We start from the raw sequence: 20,543 nt of genomic DNA, 5'->3' as shown, positions 1-20,543 counted from the left end.
CACGTAGGCATAATTCTTTGACATTGGCTTCAACAAAGAACGTTCAGTCGATTGTGGTCGTAACTCCAGGGAAGATCTACTCTCCCACACCAAACATTGAGTGCGAGTGAAGACTATGGGGATGGCACCCAGGCTATGGTTTCTCATCTCTCACTGCCTGTCGTTGTCTAATCCGTTATTTCTCAATAACCCAGATTCCGCGGGCACTTGAAAGTGCGACGAGAAGCCCGGGGCAGCTTGAACTCACTTGTGCCGCTGGAGGAAGTGGATTTCTCTGCCTTCCTCCCTCCTCACCGCCGCCTCCCCGATAACGTGGACCCGGAGAGCGTCTACTTCTGCCGACGAGTCTACGACTTCCGCCACGGCCGCATGCTCAAGAACCCCATCTAGCGAGGTGTCCATGAACCGCAGGCTGTGTGCTACCACAGCCTTCCATGTCAAGTCTGTTCATCCGTGAAGAAATAAGGAAATAGTAAATCCGTGTTGACCAACAGTTTCCATGTTAGACAGTGTTAGCCATTGGAGTTATCAAAGGTTCAAGAACCGGAGAGAACTGTTCAACTTGGTGTACTTATTGTTAACACCAGCTAGACTTGGAGGTACTTTCTGTCATTACGGTCACACCGCTTCTCTTTCTCTTCGGATCCCACACATCGAGCACAAGATACGGACTGTAGGAAAAGCAGTTTTCTGTACAAGCTATGTGCTGTACAAAGATGGACCAGTCGTCACCTGTCGTATATGTGTGTGCATGTATCATAGACATACATGTCCATCTAATATAATTACGAATATTCAAAAGAAATTTTCACGGTATTTATTTTCTTGGTAGCCAAAAGAGGACCAATGCAAACATTTCTCGCTTGCTTCGTTGTTTATCGGGTGTGCGCTTTGGTAGCCAGCAAAGCATGGTGTTAGGCAGTGTTACATGAGGAGTATTTGTTTTGTTCAGTTTAGTTCCTGAAGTTGCCGTTGCAACGTATTTTCTTGTGAGTTCCTACCGTTGTCTTGGTCCTGGGCGTTTGCTGAGCGTTTGGTATAGTTGTCGTCAAAAACAGAAGTTACACAACACAAACGTTGTAGCAGGTGATAGTGCCGAATGGTTGTCGTGAAGAAAATGCTAATCAAACTGGAAAATAATAATAATATGACAGAAATTGTTTCAAAGTACACTATAGTTGTACTCAGAAGTAGGTCTTGCTTGAGAGTAGCCGATGTTGACAAGCGGTTATGAGAAAGGAGGCCTGCAGCTAGAAAGTGAGAACGCTTTCCTCGTTGTTGTGGAGATTATGTAATGCTAGCTATGGGCACGCACTTGTATAGTTGTGTATAGAGAGTCGGGCGAGAATAAAGAAATCAGCGATAGTATTTTGCTTAGAGAATCGCCGGATCACCCCCTATTGCTAATCCCTTGTACATAGACCTAAAATTTGTTGAAAGAAATAAAGAAAATTCCTCTATCTTTCCTGACGAGAGAGAATATATAATTTATTCTCATGTACATGTACTCTGTTCCACTGTGCATATACTCCAGAGGCAATGTAAAGAGATTCACCGAGCCTTCGCAGATGATACCAATAAAGACGCTCAAAAATCCTTATATGTGTGTTTATTTGAGTCACATAATTTGATGAAAGTTACATAGAAGCAAACCAGTAAAAACTTATGAGGCCAAAATGTCTTAGGGATATTGTAAAAGGTGTATAAGAAAAATGCCTTTGGTATATTTCAAATTACATGTGCAAGAAATTTGAAAACTTCACAGTTAAATGGGTGGATGGTCGTGCAAACTATTAGCTATAAAGACATTCTCCAACACAAATCCAAAAGCAAACATTTCCATTTTGCACGCTTTGTCTACCCTCGTTTTATCATCAAAATGAGTCATGGTGAAACACAATTTATAGTATTGATGTAATATTTGTAGCATAGAAAGCTGGAACTATTGGTCAGGGGTAGCTGTGGGCTTGCTGGTCTTCGTCCGGCGTTGCTTGAACAGCAGTTGCTATCAAGAAAAAACAACACAAACTGAGTTTCTAAATAGGAGGTTTACCATTATCTATCATTTAGGAATTCGTCTCCAACAAGCAGTTGATTATTTATTTTTAATTTGTGGAATGATATGGTTATATGTCAGCGTTGCCGTATAATAAACGCACATATCCACCAGTCAATGAGTCAAGTTCATAAAGTAGTCATAAAATCGTCATGTTAGGTTAGTATTTTATGTCATCGTATTACATTATACAGGCTAGGGGGGCTAGAAAGGTTTGTGATTACCTTCCTTCTTCTTGTGTTTGATTCTCCAAACCAAGGCGCCGATGAGCGTCAGCACCGCCAATGACGGAACAATAACGATAGCTGCGACTGGACCAGGGCGAAGAGGGGGACCTGCGGAGCAAATACATCTGGGTTGAACGGTGATCTCTTTTATTCCCGGGATCACCAAACAGCCGCCGAACCACCACATGCAAAACGACGTATTTGATCAGAGTATATCTAGACATTACGAAAAATTATACAAACACAAAGGTAAATCATTTTTCCATTTATAATGTAAACAGTTCACATGCGAACTTTGTACATTTTCACACATATTTTCACATCTACAAGTCAATCAACACACGTTAATTTTGTAGACATGTCAATAACATGTAAGATGAACAAGTTCTTACCTTGTTTTTGTTTTGACGGATTGGCGCTGGTTGGCATGGAAACGTTGTTAATGTCATCTGTGGTTGGCATGGAAACGATGTCCATGTCATCTGAAAAATGATAGCAAGGAACCACCATGAATTGCCTGTCCTTTTGCAAGCCATCCTAGGGCTGGGTTCTCTTTGATAAGGCACCGGCAAACGAACATATATTCGCAGAAGTCTCCTTTGCGTGGAATGTGAGTGCTATGTGCCAAACATAACGGATGAGATTTACTGATGTATATTGCTCTCAGTACAGCAATAGATCTGATATGTTTTACTGTGGCCGAGCAGAGTCATGTTTGTACATGATCATGTAGTCTATTACGCAGACACTGCAGACCAAAGTAGACATGGATAATGTCTACTTACCTGTTGGCTTACTTGATGCCTGTCCAGTTAACGGTGGCGGCGTTGTTTGTGCAACAGAATGATGTGTTTGTGTACTAGGTGAAGTGGTAGAACCTGCAGCGGGCTTTGCAGTAGTCTGGGAGGCCAGCCACAACTGACAGTACCTGTGGTCTGATGGTGCGTACTTACAGGGATGGCAATAGCGTTGGTCCAGGTAGTATCTAAAAACAACAACATGGAATTCTGATGAATATCCGTTATTGCATTTGTAACTGTGCACATCTTTCAAGCACACACACATACACACACACACACACACACACACACACACACACACACACACACACACACATACACACACACACACACACACACACACACACACACACACATACACACACACACACACACACACACACACACACGTACACACACACACACACACACACAAACACACACGCAGAGACAAGCAAGCGAACAAACTAAGGTTTTTCTATGTCATGAGACGTACCCTGGCAAGCAGTCTCCACAGACAGCATCGGACTGCGGGAGGCAGGGCTGCAGAAGTTCCTTGTTCAGGTCCTGGCAGATCGTACAGGGTATGCACCACCGCTCCCCGTAGTACTGGTTTTCTGGGCAGTCATCTACACTTGCTGTACATGTACATACCTGTGGATTGACGTTGTATATCTTTATTTGGATACCTGTTACCAATTGCAATCTCCCTGCTATTGTGGAATTAAATCACGGTTATGTTTTTTTCACATACACCATAGACTCTACATATGGTCTCTGTGGAGCCCGCAAGACTACATCATGATTCACGTAGTCTGGCGGGCTCCACAGAGACCATCATAGCGTCGCATGGAAGATGACAAACGCCATAGAGATAGGAGAATGTATGTAAGTTTTAATCATACAGTTGACATTTGCGAAGAAAATGTGAATTTTCCCACTCGATGTAACGTGTCAGAAAAAGAGAAATCCGTACCATGCAGCAGAGCAATCCAAGGATGACCCAATAGCTGTTCTTGTCTCTGACGTTCCCTCTGAAAAGAGGGTTTCCCGGTAGATGATTGTGTGATCGTACATCGTTAGGGTTGGGGAAGGGTTGCTCAACTATATTTTATCATAATGACAATCCAACTTGGTCATTAAAAACTTCATCTAAGAAATGAAGCAGTCTGAATGGACAAGGTCTCTATGAAGATGCACATGGTTTTACTCTGAAATGCTTTTTAAATAGAAAGCATGTATGGCGCAACTATTTGCAAAGCTCAGATAGAACTACTACTTCTTGTCGACATGTAACTCAGGTGTTCTCTGTTCAGGAGTCCGTGAAAAAGGCCGATATCCGGCTTAAAGTCCATATTGTCGGAGGACGTTCCAGAGCTAGGCTGACCTCATCGCCTTGTTTAGATGCTGACGACGGGGAACCCCAAATGTAAGACACGTAACGATCACGAGTGTTTGTCAAAGGAGTTGTCCTAGGATATTGATCTCAAGTCAGCGCCCATCTGAGAAAAATGTCTCATTAAAGCCCCAAAACCCAGCCGGAGTAGCTTTCCCCACCCCACACCCCAACAGCCCCGCAAAGCGACAGGACTGAGCTAATCGAGCAAAAGGTCTGAAAACCATGTTGATATATATATATAGGTAGGTTGGTTGGTTGGTATTTTGGCTGGTAGGTTGCATTTGTGTCTTTTTTTTATACATGATATGATCACTTTATGAAATAACATAAAGAACTTACTGTGACATTTCTGACAACAGCTTGCAGACATCTGACATGATTTAGGTGTGCTCACGCTACCGTCCTTCCAGGTGTATATACTGTAGTAAAATGATTACTCTCGTGACTAACTACATCCATTTAAAACAATATGATATTTGCTCAATTACTAGTTATGCCATTTGTTTATTCCGGATATGCCTTATCGGTTAATTCGGAAGTAAAGCTGCTATGTCACTGTGCAAGGGGAGGTGCCCGAACACGCGGGGCGCGGCAGGTGTAGCCTGTAGGTCAATAAATCAGCCACCGTGTTCTGGCATGTCTGTGGACTGCTCTTGAATGGTACATGAGAGAAACGTACGCATTTTGCATCCACATGTGGCGATTGTTTAAGACAAGGCGGTGCGAAAGTGTGTTTGCTTCTGGGATTTTGTATCATCACGCGTGTAGTGATTTAAAGGGTTGCCGTCGTTTGTTTTTTTCTAGTGATCTGTTAGGCGAAACGGTAACATTTGAATTTTTACTAAGTTGAATGGCGGTTATATCATATACTGTGATAGTTTATATTCTTGATCACTACGTATCATACATGTAAAAATCTCAGTCCGCCCACCAGGTCAATAGACTTTCTCCTTGCAGGCAAGTCAAGAGATGTCAAACAAGATTCAAGATGACTTTATTGGTTTGTCGCAATTAATCTAAGTCAGAGACCAATGTGCAATAAATCGACATAATCGATTTGAAAGCTTTATGGAAACATCGATATCTTTATACAGGTGTTGCAATTGCACATTCACTGTGGCAAATGAAGTGTGTGAAAGATACCCGAGAACAATTTCTTATTCAATAATTCTTACCTCATGAGCTTCACTTTGTAGCCAATGTGAAGGATTCTTGTACATGTATTCTTGGAGCTTTGACAATGTTCAGAAAAACACAAAATTGGTACCGACTTAACAAAAGGTACATCAATAAAACATTTTAGTGGACAAAAATGAAATTGTCAATACCACTGACAATGGTGGGTATTGATAACGTTACACAAGACTTAGTACAAGACTTACACTATGCCCTTGAGCATTAGTCTCTACCAGACTGACACTGGCTATAGGGAGAATATTTGCCAAGGAGAGTTTGGCTACCATATGGTTTCATTTGCAGGCGCAGTCAGCGGGGAGTAACCTTAGCGTGGACTGACTCTCCTGGCCAGTTATTCCCTTTTTTGCCGAATGTTACGATCCGTAATCCCTTAGAGAGGCCTGTTGGAGGTCTACTACTTGAACATGTGGACCGATGGACTACGATAATCATCAGATCTTCATATCACAGCATGTTGGACTGACTATACTAGGGTCATCAAATATTTGCAGCGTATTCGCCACATTTGTGATTAGACCAGAGAACAAGTATATTTATAACATTACATGTGTTGTTTCTTACTCAACTTTACATCTTTTAAACTTTTACAGATCTATGTATTTATTGCCTGGACATAGAATCACCCAGATAACGGAAGGTAATTTCACATGAGAAATGATATCTTAACTACACAATATCAAGTTCACTGAATTATCATGTTGACTAATTGCTTGAGGATACACGTGACAAGCTGTTGTTCTACTGGTCAGTTTTGAAAATCTACCACTAGAGAATGAAAATGAACAGATGTAAGATAATCGAGATAATGTAATGATGGTACCAATAATTGCAGCAAAGAGAAGCTTGATAACTGTTTGCACAGCGTAGTGTTGCCTTTCTTAACACAACTTGAATGACAGACTAGCTTCAAGACCGCCCATGGCTATCTTGGCCAACCTTGGCGTTTGACCTCTGTCCCGCGACATGTTCAACTGAGAACTGGTTCTTATAGTTCTGCCAGCTGGGTTTTCTTGTTTGTGGAGACCATGTTAGTGTCCATGACACTTTTCCCATCCGTCAGATCTTACGTCTTAGGTGGCTTTGTGAGGACCTACTGGCACAGGCATAGCTAAGGGGTATTCATGAGAAAATTGTATAATCATGGACGTTATAGCATTCTCCCCTGACCCCTAACTATACCTTGTGAATAGGTTCTACATACTTTAATGTACTTTTCCGTCATTTACTTAGGCACAGTTGCAGCATTGTCGTCGTGAGACACCAGGGGCATCTGCTCATCAGAGGGCTGTAGTGGATGTACTGATGATGGAGTCGTTTCAGCCAAATCTCCAGAACCAGCAGCATCCCCCTCCACCTAAGGTATGATAAAATTCACATAAGGTATGTCACAAGCAAGCTAGCAAAAGTGTATATAAACAGGCTGAAGCCACGTATGCATAGACATATGAGATATTCATGGTCATGTTCATGGTCATGTTAGAAAGCCTACACAAAGTTTTCCAATACAGATGATTTAAATGTTGAGGTTGTCCATGTTTAGTGCAAAAGGGCAGATAAGAGCGTTAGAAAACAAGTTGTTTGGGTACAGGTGTAACTTGGGACCAACTTGTGGTAATAGACAGAAACACACCTGTATTGGGATTGAGGGCTCGGTACTGTCTGCACCGGTCTCCTGCTTCGCTAGGACTGTGACCGGAGGTCCTGCAGGTGCCTGTATGGCCTCACCGTCCACTTGTATTCTTGCATCATTGCCTTGGATCCCGGGAGGAGCATCTGGGATCTGTCCGGGGCCACCTTGGTTTTCTACAAAACCAGATTTATTTTAATATAGCTACCGTGTCTGCTCTTCTTACAAAACAGGTAGTACCTTAATTCTATTCCATAAAACAAATTGTAATGTGGGAATTGTTTTCATTCACAATTACTATTCTGCAATGATACACAATTAGATAGCTTGTAATGTTTATTGGTTTATTGATACTCGTGACTCTATCTATCAACAAGCTTATCTAAACAACCATTACCTTGGCGCCTTCTGTACAGCTTGTACAATAGTACCGCAACCAGCGTTGCAGAAACCAGGGCAGCAGGCACTCCAACACCCACTCCGACCTTCCATTGATCTGAAAAAGAAAAACAAACATATCCCATTGATTGTGAGACAGCATGTACAAAAACAAGTTTGTCATCGCCTTAAAACCACATGTCTTTCTACAAGTCTTCCCGACATGTTTAATGTTCTGATTAACTTTAAGTTACTATCAACCAAGGGAAATTACCTCAAAGTAAGGAACATACGTTTTGAAGAATGTGAAATTAAATCCATTCATGGGAACCCCGATGACTATATAAGGATAGAGCGTAGGGTAAATGTGAGCTAATGGCTTATGTAATACAAAGTTAACAATCCTTTGTTCTTGACCGTATAAGGCAATACCCAGCCAGACATTTGTGTTTGTTTTGTTAGATCATTCTTTGCCTTTGACCCGGTGTGTGGAAGTATGTTGCCTTAAGATTTATCAAGATTAATCGAGCTACAGTTTAAGGAAATATTCTCGTTTTCTCATGATAATAAAGTAAGAAAGTGATATGGATATGCTTAACACATAAATTGCTTACCAGGAGTCTTGGTAATCTTTCCTGGGTTAACATTACCTGTAATATGAATTCAACCAGTCAGGTGAAAATGTATCTCGAGTTTCTTGACAAAGATATAATTTTACCAGCTTGAAATGAGCAAGGGACTGCACCCAAACCATTAATACATACTATGTAACTCATGTGGCAGATACATGTAACAATGAATAAAAGACTATATGATGCGTGTATTTTAAAAACTTTCCATTTTCATACATAAGACTTTATCTTTGTCTAAAGACTTATTGTCTATTGACTTTGTCTATTGCCATGATCAAGTAAACTAATAAGTTTGACATCTAACTGAACTATTCTCTGTAATTGATTATAACCATTATGAAGTAGAACTCACCACAAAGTGCGCAGTAAGGAGAATCCGGGTACTTGATGCATGTGTCACAGGCGACACAATTTCCTGCATGTAGTCCATCGGGCACTTCACCCTCGGCACATGTAGTCGATGCCATATTAAGTGCAGCGGGAGCATCTACAGGAGTAGACGTTATAATCTAAGGAATAAAATCTTTAAAAGGCCGACATTTTCACACTGTTCTATACTGTTTCAGGGAGAAACTGAAGAAAACGTGCAGTGTAATTGTGGTGAGATATTTCCGTTTCATGAGCTTGTTGTCTATTTCATTTTAATGCAAAATTTTGATAACACCAATGCTATTTTGTACTTTCAACAGAGACTGTAGAGGTGTCAAACCATATTTCTTTTTTAAAGCTATAGTTCTGAATTATGAAAATACACACCTTCAGGATAGCCAGAGGCAAAAACCATGGCCATGATGACTGCCATGACTGCTGTAGTCTCCAATTTGCTGTTATTCGACATCATGGATTCACTGCTGCTTCGACCCGAGGTACAACGGCCAGCAAATCACCAACCTGTAAAGTGAACAATGGCATAGTTAACCTTTGTTATAGCGTGCTCCTTTTGATATGATTGACCTTTGCTCTCATTCAGACACAATCTGGAAGTTTAATATGAATTGTTTATCTATCTCATGTTCGCTGGACGCCTGGTCGTAAGTGAAACAAGCAGGCCATTTGAGAGCCGGTATACTGAAACGCTTCAGCACTGAATATTTTCAACTTGAGCATGATTTTATTTTCTTGGGCTCTCGTTTTTGCACGGAGATAATGAACATAAACGGGCAGGCGAAATAAAAAAGAACCAGGCATCCTGTGACGGACACAGATCCTACCACAGAAAGACAACGCACAATGTCTTGAACCTTAAATGCATTGATTAAGAAAAATGTAACTTGGAAAACCAGATCTTTCTTCAACTGTTGGTGCTAAAATATTGGTGATCTAAATTCATATTTCAAATTGTTTAGATCTATATGATCTTTTTAATTCAATCATTTTCAAATCATAATCATTAATGACCATTAATGATTAACTTACCCGAATTCTTCAGCCAGACAGCTTTCGCAGAAGCGATGTCCACATTCAAGAGGTTAGAATCTGATTTTAACTTCCTTTATTCAACAGACTGTCGGGGTTTCCTCAGATGGCGACCGCACAGGGGGCACTTGTACCTATCCTCCAGGGGAAAGACGAACTGTACGTCAGATACTTCGGACATAATACTTAGAAATGTGCTGCTAGCGACGACTTACACGACTGAGTACTAAAAACTATTTTGTGCAGTATTTTATAAGGTATAACGTTGGGTAACATAAATTCGTGGGGTACTTAAATTCCGGATTTTTCGAAAACGGGGTATTTAGGGATATGTGCTAGATGCAACATCAGTAATACCGCTAGAAATGCAAACTTGACAGACTAACGTATTCAGAACACTGTCTGAAAAGCATGCATTAGAAGGCGACGAGGACAAAAACTCTCCGTCCCTTATTGGAACAGTCTGAGGGCTTCGTGGGAGAATCACACAACATCGTTGTCGGCTGGTTTATAAGACAAATGTCACATCCGCTTCCTGCTAAACACAATCATTTACAAGACAACTTATTTTCTTAAAATTGCTGACCTGCAATTGGACTCTAAGTGTGATCAATCATCAAAACCCCTCTTTGTTGCTACAACCTACGGCACGTGTATTTTCCCGCCGCCATATCATTACCCAGAATCCTGTTGTCAAGCAGACGACAAAGGTTTGTGAGGAACACTTTTTTGTCTAAATGTTGCGTGTGATTGTGGACTGAGGACGATATTTTCCTCAAAGTTTGCTCCTAACACAACAAGGAATACATGGACATAGTAGTATTATCAATGCTACGGCATCCGGCTAACTTTCCATGAATAATGTACACGTTGCCATGACGGTGGATGTCGACTTTGACGTTCTATAGCTACCGACTCAACACACGGGTTGTTCCCGTAGGCCTGATGTGTGCGGTACGGCCGTTTTTTCGTGTATTTTTTTACTTGGACACGTCTATATCCATAGCACTCTCCTCAAGCCAAGGATGGAACGAATAGCTGCTGTATAAAATGTAATTAGCGGTAAGATATTCAAGACGAATCTTCTCTCCCGAATTAATGTTCACCCCTGTCCGACAGCACCGTCATTGTGCGTGCGGCGGACGGTAGTTTCAAGTTGAAATATTATGGTGTCAGCACGACTAGAGACAAAATCTACCATATATATGATTAGTGCAAAGATAGTACATGATACTGACAGAATAATAGAAAAAAAAGGATGGTTTATTATTCTGCTAGATTGATTTCAGTCAACCATTATCGGAAAAATCCCGAATTTATGTTACCCAACGTTACATGCTAACACGATGACTCATCAGGTGGCGTGGTGGAAACCACCTAATTTTATTTGTGGGCAACAGGTTTTGGGCATGCGCAGATCACGTACCGGGGGATCCCCAGTGACGTCAGGGTGTGACGCAAATAGATATTAACGTTTACACAGTCAACAAGATAGGGGCTTTGGGATAAATAGCAAGTAAAATCCAGTTTCGAGTAATTTGACGTTTCGTTCAGAATGTACTGTCCTGGCCACTTCACGCGATATTCAAGAGAGGTATATCAAATTTGATTTTGATGGTAACACTAACAGGTAGATTTTGTGTTTCTTGATACAGATGGCAGCGTTTCTATTTTGTCCCGTTTTCTTTATGTTGCCAACCAATGGATTTGAAAATAGATTATATTAGTCTGAAAGGACGCACCGTAGAATCAATTTACCTTCGCAGTAACTTTCCATCCAACATCACTAGACGTGGTAACATCACGTGGCCCGGGACTTTCCAATGAATCAATAATGGGGATTCCCCCGCCTACCACATCGTATAGTTATTTAATGTTCAAATATACTCATGCATCAGTCTTTCACACCCAGTCGAAGATTTATTCAGCACCATTTACATATAACAACTATATGTATATACATACATAGGAACAGACATTGGGACAAAATAGATTCAACAAAAAGCTAATTTCTACCATGCATATAACATGTAGCCGGTTAAACAAATATGCTGTGGGCCTGTCTGGACACCACCGGAAGTGAGAAAGTGGCCCTAGAAACTTCCTCGCCTATTGTATAATAAGGACTGTATAACCAAGCACTGCTACTAGTGAAATCCCTGGCAAGGAGCTAGCGGTATGTAATTTGGAAAGGACAAGATATAGCCGCAACGTTACCTGCTCTATTCCGTGACCGCCACTCCGACCGGGAACAGAGGAACTTCTGTGAGCTACAGACCTGCGTACCTCTGTTACACTATATAGTGTTAATTTGCACTGAGGACGGTTCCATCTCGCGAATATAAGGGAGGGGAGTCCAATTTATTGCCATAAAAAAGGAGTCTTTATATGAAAAATTTGGTGAACAAAGAAAGCAACGACAAGCCTTGCTTGAACTTGAAATCTACATTTATATCTATACGTGACAGTCTGATCATCCGTGGCTTATTCCTTTTTCTGACGCCCCCCCCCCCCCGGCCAGGAACATATCAACTAACTCAATGCATAATCGATAATGAAATAGACTACCTAGAAAATTAATCGGAGGGGAAATGACTGACATGATGGAACAGGGTATTAATCTCTACCGTAAACAACAGGTCGAAGTGAATTTTGGTGTTAAACCCTGTTCACCTGTGTAACTTTCTAGAAGGATCTATCTGGAAAGATTACGTCACCATCTTTTGTGTGACTTGAACGTTAGTTCGTTGACCTACGGCCTGATACGTTGTATTTCCCTGTGACTCATGGTATGGTGACTCGCACCTTCGGGAAATTTCTTGAATATCCTACTCTAATTTGTCCCCTTAAAATATCTTGTCTAATTTGCAACAGGTTCACAAATAGCAGCTCGTCCCTGCAATTGGTGAAAGTTATTTGACAGCAGATATTATAAGTTAGTTGGGATTGCTTGGAACTATGCGCAATAAACGGCAAGTCATTGTTTCAACTGCCCTTTTCCTGCTATTGACATTGACTCAGCCACAGGCTCAGCCACTCAGCACTTTGCCGAACGGGATATTGGGTCAGATCAAACCAGTTTGAACTGGAGATTTCTTGTTTTCGCTACGTCGGGGATTGCCCACGTCATTGGCACACAATATAACGCTGTAATGCACTTTTTTTCTTTTTCCAAATAATCTTTATTAACAACAAATTCAACAAAGACATGCGTATATAGTAGAAACGTAATTTAAACCAGAAGACAGTTTGATAACAACAAACTGTTCTATGGCCTAGCTATCCCCACTTAAACAGGTGTTTATCATTTTTTTCAGAAATTATAAGCAGTTACATATTCCACTTTGTTGTAATATCCTACATACGCAATGTATCTATGTAGCGTAGCTAATTTTACATGTCTGTTTTTAAATAAGTTGAATTTTTTGCAATTTTCAACAATGTATCAAGAACAATAGAACAATTAACGGAAGTAACGCTACGTATATAACGTTTAATGATTCTACATCTTGGTGCAAGTTTGGCTGATGCATTGACATGGTTTTGTATCCAATTTTTCCCATCTCCCCAAAATTTTACAAGTAAAGAACAATGGTGAAAGATATGCAGAGGAGTTTCCTCCTCGCTGTTGCAATAACAACAAAGTGAATCGTCGGACAAGTTCCATCTGCACAGCTTATAGCGGGAAAGTTGTGTACTAATCTATATTGGAATGCTCTTAGATAGGAATCAATTGTTGTTTTGGAAATTAAACTCAGTAGCAACCAATCCAATTGTATCTGTTCATTGAAGAGATCCATCCAGTGTTCCTGGGTATTGTTAACAAGTGTAACGTACATGATCCTCAGTACTGTAAATGGATTTAAGTTCGGGTGGTTTTTATTTCGCGCTAAGGCGAAAATGGAGTGTTCGCGGTGGTTTTAAGTTTGCGGCCAGCGCTATACTATAGTCATATCCATGCATATACTGCTACAGTATTGGACAAAGATGTTCGCGGTTGTTTTAAGTTAGCGGTGAAACGGTCGCCGCGAAAACCACGAACATAAAACCACCGCGAACATTTCTGCATTTACAGTATGTTGATAACGTTATGTTATCAAGAATAATACGTTTATTGAAAGCATGCCCGTAGACTAATTGCAAGTTGACAACAGTTAATGACGATGCACAAAACATAAGACTTACACTAGTGTGATACAAGTGACGAAGATTAAACTATGTTGCTTGTCTACAAAAAGTTTCTATAACTAAGATACTAATGCGGGGTTTGACTTATTAGACCTTATTATATACCACACAGCGCAGTTTGCACCTTGCTGCCTCTCACCAAGGACATTATAATGTCCTTGCTCTCACCAAGGAGGTTTGCTCTCACATACGACTTGCCTATCCAGTCTTCATGAAGTTTGTTCGTACTAACGTTGCTTTTTGTCCTCGCATCCCTGATATTAATAAAATAACGTTACTGTGTTCTGCCTCCAAACCAAGGGATCACGCGTAATGATAGTAGCGTAAAATACCACTGTGCCATGAGAGATCATGAGAATGGGATCAAAATGGGATCAAACGAGTTGCGTTCCGATGAGTGATGTATTTCCGGTTCCGGTCCGCCATTTGTATTGGGGACCTGCACGAGAGTTGTCACGAATTCTGCATAGAAATGGGCGCATTTTCTGCTTAAAACTCAATTTTCAGTCAGATCTTTTGGGACATATCAACAGTGTGCCCAGTCGCCAACAATGACGACCCTAAGACCGTTCACGTGTGACGACCTGTTCCGGTTTAATCGAGTGTAAGTCCCGTGTATGGGGGAGGGGGGCTTTTATAGGAGCCCAAAAATATAACAATGGTAAAGTTTGTTTGGGGCTGTAAAGCTGATCTGCAACGGCACAGTAGTATGGGATGCTATGCTTCTACGTGCAAAAACTATTTACCGTAGCTACAGAAGCATGTCTCCATAAATTTGAATGAATAGACCTAACGTTAACCTAAAGTCATCTCTTTTACAGGAATTTGGACCCACTGACTGAAACTGTATCCTTCAGATTGATTTATCGCTGTTTTTGAAGTCATTTTGATACACGGTATAAAAAGCATACTCCTTAAATTTGTGATGATCCAGGTGTTATGTTACTACATGCAGGCTGCTACATGTAACATTAACTTATATGCGGACTCTTGTGTGATGCAATACTAGTATGCATAATTTGAGACCTGCATGGATGGCATTGCTATTTTGTTAATCTCCCTTTTGAAGAAGAGACTTATCATCGTCGATCTTAATACCTTGACCTTTGACTTGATTGTCAATGATCTATTGCTGTAATGATTATAACATGCATTATTATATCATATTTGAATATTATAATAGAAAATAAAGGATTCCTTGACACTTGCCCAGTATGGCCTGCCGTTCTACATGCAGTACCTGGCCAGATGGCCAGAGTATTTCCAGGTGGCCGAGTCACCCTCAGGGGAGATCATGGGATACAGTGAGTACATTGGCATGCAGTACAGACATCTAAGGCTACCAATGTTCTGAAAAATACACCCTACTAGTAATATAGTAGGAGGATATCCTAGTGTGAGATTTCCAATGTAGCTTTTGCTCTCCAAGTAATCCCTGTCATCAATGATATAAAGTTACATGTACTTAGTAATGGGCATTGGTATATTGTCCTCAACTGGCTCTTTTAGTAGTCTGTATAACGCAAACTCCAGCTGCCAGGGGGATTTATGTGCCCTCTTGGGTGGCTATGCGGTTACAGGAGCTTGATTGAGTTCAGGCTAGCTCTTTTAGTAGAGGGAACATCATGTACATCACACTGATCCACCACAATGTTGCATGCACTGCTAATGATGCGCATGTCACCTTGCAGTCTGTGATGTTTTAACTTGCTCTTTATAGTTGCACTGATGATATTTAACCAGCTTGTCCTATTACTAGAAGGATCACAGCAGATTTTAATATGCATGTTGATAAAGTTGATATTTTTTTAACTCTACAGGTCATAATTAAAAAATCACTTAGATGTTATATTGTTTTGCATATGCAGTCATGGGGAAGGCAGAAGGCCGTGTGGCCCAGGAGGAGTGGCACGGTCACGTCACGGCCCTGACTGTAGCTCCAGAGTACAGGAGACTGGGGCTGGCAGCCAAGATGATGTCAAGCTTGGAGCAGATTTCAGAAAAGTAAGGCCTTATCTAGTTGTAGATGCAGTGCTCTGGATGAACTGTATTGATTTTGTGATACTGTTTATCAAAGCTGAACTAAACACCTTAGTGGCAATATTAGTCATGTTACATATTTTTCATATAGAATATTCTATAAATTCTATAAATCTCTATTTTCACACACTCACATACTTACATCAGCAATATGAGACTACTGTTACGCCAAAAATAATTACTCAGAAGTCCATCATACCCTTACCCCATGTTTTATTTACCACTTATTCCATCTTGACTGCAGTAAGAACTGTTACTTTGTGGACCTGTTTGTGCGAGTGTCTAACATGGTTGCAGTGGACATGTACAAGAAGCTGGGGTACAGCATCTACAGGACGGTGCTGGAGTACTACTCAGGAGACCCTGATGAGGATGCTTATGGTGAGATCTTCAGCTTTCATCAATATTGGCGTTTTCTAAACTTGTACCTCAAGACTTAGTGCAAGAGCCGCTAATGCTTTGGAGCAAGAAAGGTACAGGAATTAACCGTGCTGTACCGAGGTCTTGTTGAAGAAAGTATTTTTTTGTTACTTTTGTCCTTGTTTCTTTGCTAATCTGGTGGTTGTAACCATTGTTTCTTCATTCAATGTTCCCTCTGCAACTATATTGAGTACTCTCTTGCGACAAAATCTTCACTCTTGTTGAACTTCGCCTTGGTGAGATTGAGTAAATGTTGAGAACATCTGTATGTTGTGGTTGAGGTGAGGATTGCCTGTCCATTTTTCAGACATGAGGAAGGCCCTGTCTGCAGATGTGAAGAAGAAGTCCATCATACCCTTACCCCACCCTGTTCGTCCAGAGGACATAGAATAACAGTAGTGAACCACAGCAGGACTCTTACAGGTCTGGGACAAATCTGGAGCGGAATATGCCCTAGATATCTGATGATCAGCCTAATTTGCCAGTTGCAGTCTTCTTGGTAAGTCAGCCATAGAACGAAAATTTGGAAAGGAGAGTGTATGACATGAAAAGTCATTTCCAAGTATGATTTCTCCGAAATTTAGGGCACTTTCTGTTCCCATGAGTTGATGTTCCCCCTGAAGAGACATCCAGCTTTCACAGATGTGCAAGAGCTCTGCTGTGGAGCCCAACCTTCATGAGGTGTTGGGCAATGTTATAATATAACTTATATTGGTAACCATACAATCGCCACACCACTATCCTGGGTACCATCGTCATAAGTATACACTTGCTCCCACTGACTCCCTCAAACAGTGAGAGTGAGCCTAAACTAATGAGGATGGTACAGAGGCTACCATACACCCATCGTACAATCTATTTTTGTTAAGTTCTTTCTTTTGAAAGGGTATTATGCATGGATGGTGGTAAATAATAGCACTAATGGTAAAGAACTAAGACAAAGTGTTTTAAAGTGCAAGATGTACTGTATACCTAAGTGTCTAGAAGTTTCAACATTTATCATTTGGGCGAAATGCTGGTACATCTGTACATGTTTTATAGATAACCATGCTCTCTCTGTAGCTATATGTGAGGTCACAGTCATTTCATGTCATATTCATTTGTCAACCTTGGTCACATAAGATGGCAGATAAGGGGAAAATTTGATTGCTTTGTGTTTTGTTGTCTATATAGAGTGTGTAGATGATAACAAGGTGTAAGAAGTAGAATGAATATAAGAAATGGAAACAATGTCCATGCAACTATTTTCACAGTCACACGTGATCTGCCCAGCATCACTATGTCTGTAATAGCACTGTGACACAAGGTTGAGTATGTTTTTTCTTTTCTTCAAGATTTAACACTGTCCAAGATAGCCTGTGTTTACACAAGCTCTTGGCCGGAGGTTAATGACCCCCACCTGGCGGTTATAGGACCGGCCGGCCGCTAGTTGCATGATTTGTCAGGCTATGTCCAAGACTATCTCACTTAGATCTGAGTTAAAACTAATGTACAATAAATCGCTATGTTTAGAATAGTAACATCAAAACGTTTTGCACAGGTATGGACTGAAGGGCTAATGAACATACAGTAATAGATTACATGTATATGAGATCATGTAGATGTAAGGTACAGATTCTGACCTCTTCAGAAAATAAAGTTATCCACATTCAAAGAAGCATTTCGTACAGTGAATCAGATAATGTAAGTTGACACAGTGAAGAGTACATGTAATTGTTTTTCCCTTGACTTGTATACAAAATAAACATCTGACGTTTTTTCCTATCTGATGTCATAAAGCTGTTTACATGTCTGGAACCTTGTTTAGTCAAAGCCTGTAGCTGTATTTTATTTTGAAAAACAAGTTTGTACATTGTACTATGACTAGCCTACTGCTGCGTCAGAGGGACTTCCCGTGACACTATTCGGATCATGTCGGAGCTTGTATTCCCTGGAAGGTCCTGAGCTGGCTGAGCACCCAGCAGAAATCGTAGTTTCAGAAGTAGTCTCCGGGAGACTGTTCCTTAAAAGATATGATTGTATACTGTCATGTTCTGATGGCCGCCTCGGCCATACAGACATACTTCCGTTGAGGAGTAACGTTACTGTAATGTTACGAGGTCTCCAACGGGTAGTACGTTTTTGTTGGTGAATGCTACCCTTTTAATGACAAGTACACCAATTTCTTTACAGATTGAAGTGCTTTCTTATACTACGTACATGCAGATTTGCGATGGGCCGAGTTGGAAATGGGCCGAGTTATCCAGATACCCTTTTATCTGTATCTGTATCTATATAGCCGGTATAACCGCCATTCGGCGTAACACACCAGCTTCGCAGGCACGCGGCGCGGCAGCAGCTGGTTATCTTACAAAGAACGACCTGTCACGTCTAACCTTCGCATATATAACTGCATGCATTGTAACGTTACGTCTTCATACTAATGGGTGATTCCCAACGTCTTTCCATGCGGTAATAATGAAAATGACTTGCCTTGAAAATGTGATAAATTTCTACAACCGTAGTTGGGCTAGAGCGCAGCTAAAAATGATCCTAAAGATGTGGCAACACCGACACATGTACAGGACCGTAATCTTTGGAGGAACCCGATCCGAAACGTCAACCAAGGCAACGCAGACATTTAGGGTAGAAAAACTATACAACGTATGGACCGTCGATGTCGCGAAGTGTTCTCGAGTCTTATCACTTACGTACTGCCACGCCACGGTTACGTCACTGGAAATTCCCTGTGTCAAAGGTCAAAGTTTAATGACCGACAGTACGTGTCAGACTGCACCTTTTGTCAAAGAAGGGTCACTGTTACTGCTGTGTCAAATTCTTAAATTTTGTCAATTCAATATTTAAAAATTGGACAAGGTGAACACAGCTGTGTCAACAGAAAGTGTTGAACTTATCCACGAGCGTGCTCGAAATCAATGTATGCGCCTGCGCGATGAGTCATATAGTTGGGGATTCCCAATGACTTCATCGGCTGTCAATAGGTGCCGCGTGTGCTTTGTTGCACACAGGAAGCAAAAATCACAACACAATGACTTTATCTGGGCTTGGTCTGAACATAGCGGTATAACGCCGTTAGCAAATGGCTGTATCTCAGTGTGCCGGTATCTTCACTTTTATCTTGCTTTGCCTGTTTGAACACATTTCCTTATAATATTAGTAGTAAAAAATACAAAAATTCCAAGTAATAATTGAAGTTTTGTACTTCCTCTAAGAAGAATCAAAATACCTTACGGTTTCCTCCCCCACGCAGGTGAATAACCGGCCAATGATCCGTATTCATCTGCAGGTATCAAAGCACCTCAACTTATGCCATTGACCATTGAATCTTCTTTCTTTCTAATATGACAACAGTAGATCAGGGATTTTAACGAAATGTATAACCAAGGAGGTTTTATACCTCCTTGGTACAAAACCTCCCTGGTATAACCAATGAGGTTAAATGGTCTATATACTAGTAACCTCCTTGGTATAACACATACCGTAGTAAGCCCTACTGAAGACTGCGACTTTACGTCTCGTTTCGTCGCAATTTATTTGGGCCCAAAGACCTTAACTGGCCTTAGTTTCTTCCCTAAACTACTCTCCAAGCAGAGGTTAGTGGAGAAGATCGTGACCTTTTTATGCTCTGGACAGGTGACCTTTTTATCCTCTGGACAGGGGATAAAAAGGTCACGATCTTCTCCACTAACCTCTGCTTGGAGAGTAGTTTAGGGAAGAAACTAAGGTCAGTTAAGGTCTTTGGGCCCAAATAAATTGCGACGAAACGAGACGTAAAGTCGCAGTCTTCAGTAGGGCTTACTACGGTATGTGTTATACCAAGGAGGTTACTAGTATATAGACCATTTAACCTCATTGGTTATACCAGGGAGGTTTTGTACCAAGGAGGTATAAAACCTCCTTGGTTATACATTTCGTTAAAATCCCTGATCTACTGTTGTCATATTAGAAAGAAAGAAGATTCAATGGTCAATGGCATAAGTTGAGGTGCTTTGATACCTGCAGATGAATACGGATCATTGACCGGCTATTCACCTGCGTGGGGGAGGAAACCGTAAGGTATTTTGATTCTTCTTAGAGGAAGTACAAAACTTCAATTATTACTTGGAATTTTTGTATTTTTTACTACTAATATTATAAGGAAATGTGTTCAAACAGGCAAAGCAAGATAAAAGTGAAGATACCGG

The 20,543-nt window shown here is 40.9% G+C and overlaps 4 protein-coding genes and 1 long non-coding RNA gene across 9 annotated transcripts in view; 3 read left to right on the top strand and 2 right to left on the bottom strand.

Annotated features, from left to right (window-relative positions):
- LOC136433070 (uncharacterized) overlaps positions 1–1,600 on the top strand; it is a 28,418-nt gene extending 26,818 nt beyond the window's left edge. For all 4 annotated transcript variants that reach the window (XM_066424870.1, XM_066424871.1, XM_066424872.1 and 1 more), the window contains one exon: positions 195–1,600. In XM_066424870.1, coding sequence (XP_066280967.1) covers positions 195–390 — 196 coding nt within the window. In that variant the 3' untranslated portion in view covers positions 391–1,600. The remainder of the gene's footprint in view (positions 1–194) is intronic.
- On the bottom strand, positions 1,595–4,923 carry LOC136433076 (uncharacterized). Its single transcript, XM_066424885.1, has 7 exons — positions 4,801–4,923; positions 4,039–4,096; positions 3,559–3,716; positions 3,069–3,268; positions 2,676–2,765; positions 2,281–2,391; positions 1,595–2,005 (listed from the first exon to the last, which is right to left on the bottom strand). The coding sequence occupies exons 1-7, from the start codon at positions 4,836–4,838 to the stop codon at positions 1,950–1,952; spliced, it is 711 nt and encodes a 236-aa protein (XP_066280982.1). The 5' UTR covers positions 4,839–4,923; the 3' UTR covers positions 1,595–1,949.
- On the top strand, positions 4,517–8,901 carry LOC136433082 (uncharacterized). The gene is made up of 3 exons (XR_010755592.1): positions 4,517–4,672; positions 6,889–7,017; positions 8,862–8,901. It is a non-coding gene; the product is annotated as an uncharacterized lncRNA (long non-coding RNA).
- LOC136433078 (uncharacterized) lies at positions 5,439–19,072 on the bottom strand. Of its 2 annotated transcripts, none has more exons than XM_066424887.1 (8): positions 18,832–19,072; positions 9,712–9,845; positions 9,052–9,186; positions 8,648–8,782; positions 8,278–8,313; positions 7,683–7,781; positions 7,289–7,461; positions 5,439–7,012 (listed from the first exon to the last, which is right to left on the bottom strand). In XM_066424887.1, the coding sequence occupies exons 3-8, from the start codon at positions 9,134–9,136 to the stop codon at positions 6,881–6,883; spliced, it is 660 nt and encodes a 219-aa protein (XP_066280984.1). In that variant the 5' UTR covers positions 9,137–9,186; positions 9,712–9,845; positions 18,832–19,072; the 3' UTR covers positions 5,439–6,880. The 2 variants fall into 2 exon arrangements, with proteins under 2 accessions (XP_066280984.1, XP_066280983.1); XM_066424886.1 differs by lacking the exon at positions 18,832–19,072 and adding an exon at positions 11,929–14,264.
- LOC136433079 (N-alpha-acetyltransferase 20-like) lies at positions 14,395–18,123 on the top strand. Its single transcript, XM_066424888.1, has 6 exons — positions 14,395–14,503; positions 14,721–14,745; positions 15,113–15,203; positions 15,768–15,903; positions 16,184–16,320; positions 16,667–18,123. Exons 1-6 carry the CDS (start codon positions 14,451–14,453, stop codon positions 16,750–16,752), a joined length of 528 nt encoding a protein of 175 aa, XP_066280985.1. The 5' UTR covers positions 14,395–14,450; the 3' UTR covers positions 16,753–18,123.
- Positions 19,073–20,543: the final 1,471 nt, after the last annotated feature.

This window comes from Branchiostoma lanceolatum, chromosome 4 (assembly GCF_035083965.1).
Source record: "Branchiostoma lanceolatum isolate klBraLanc5 chromosome 4, klBraLanc5.hap2, whole genome shotgun sequence".
In the NCBI taxonomy this organism is placed as follows: domain Eukaryota; kingdom Metazoa; phylum Chordata; class Leptocardii; order Amphioxiformes; family Branchiostomatidae; genus Branchiostoma; species Branchiostoma lanceolatum.
Note: the sequence above shows the minus strand (reverse complement) of the source record. Positions and strands in the feature narration are given on the sequence as shown.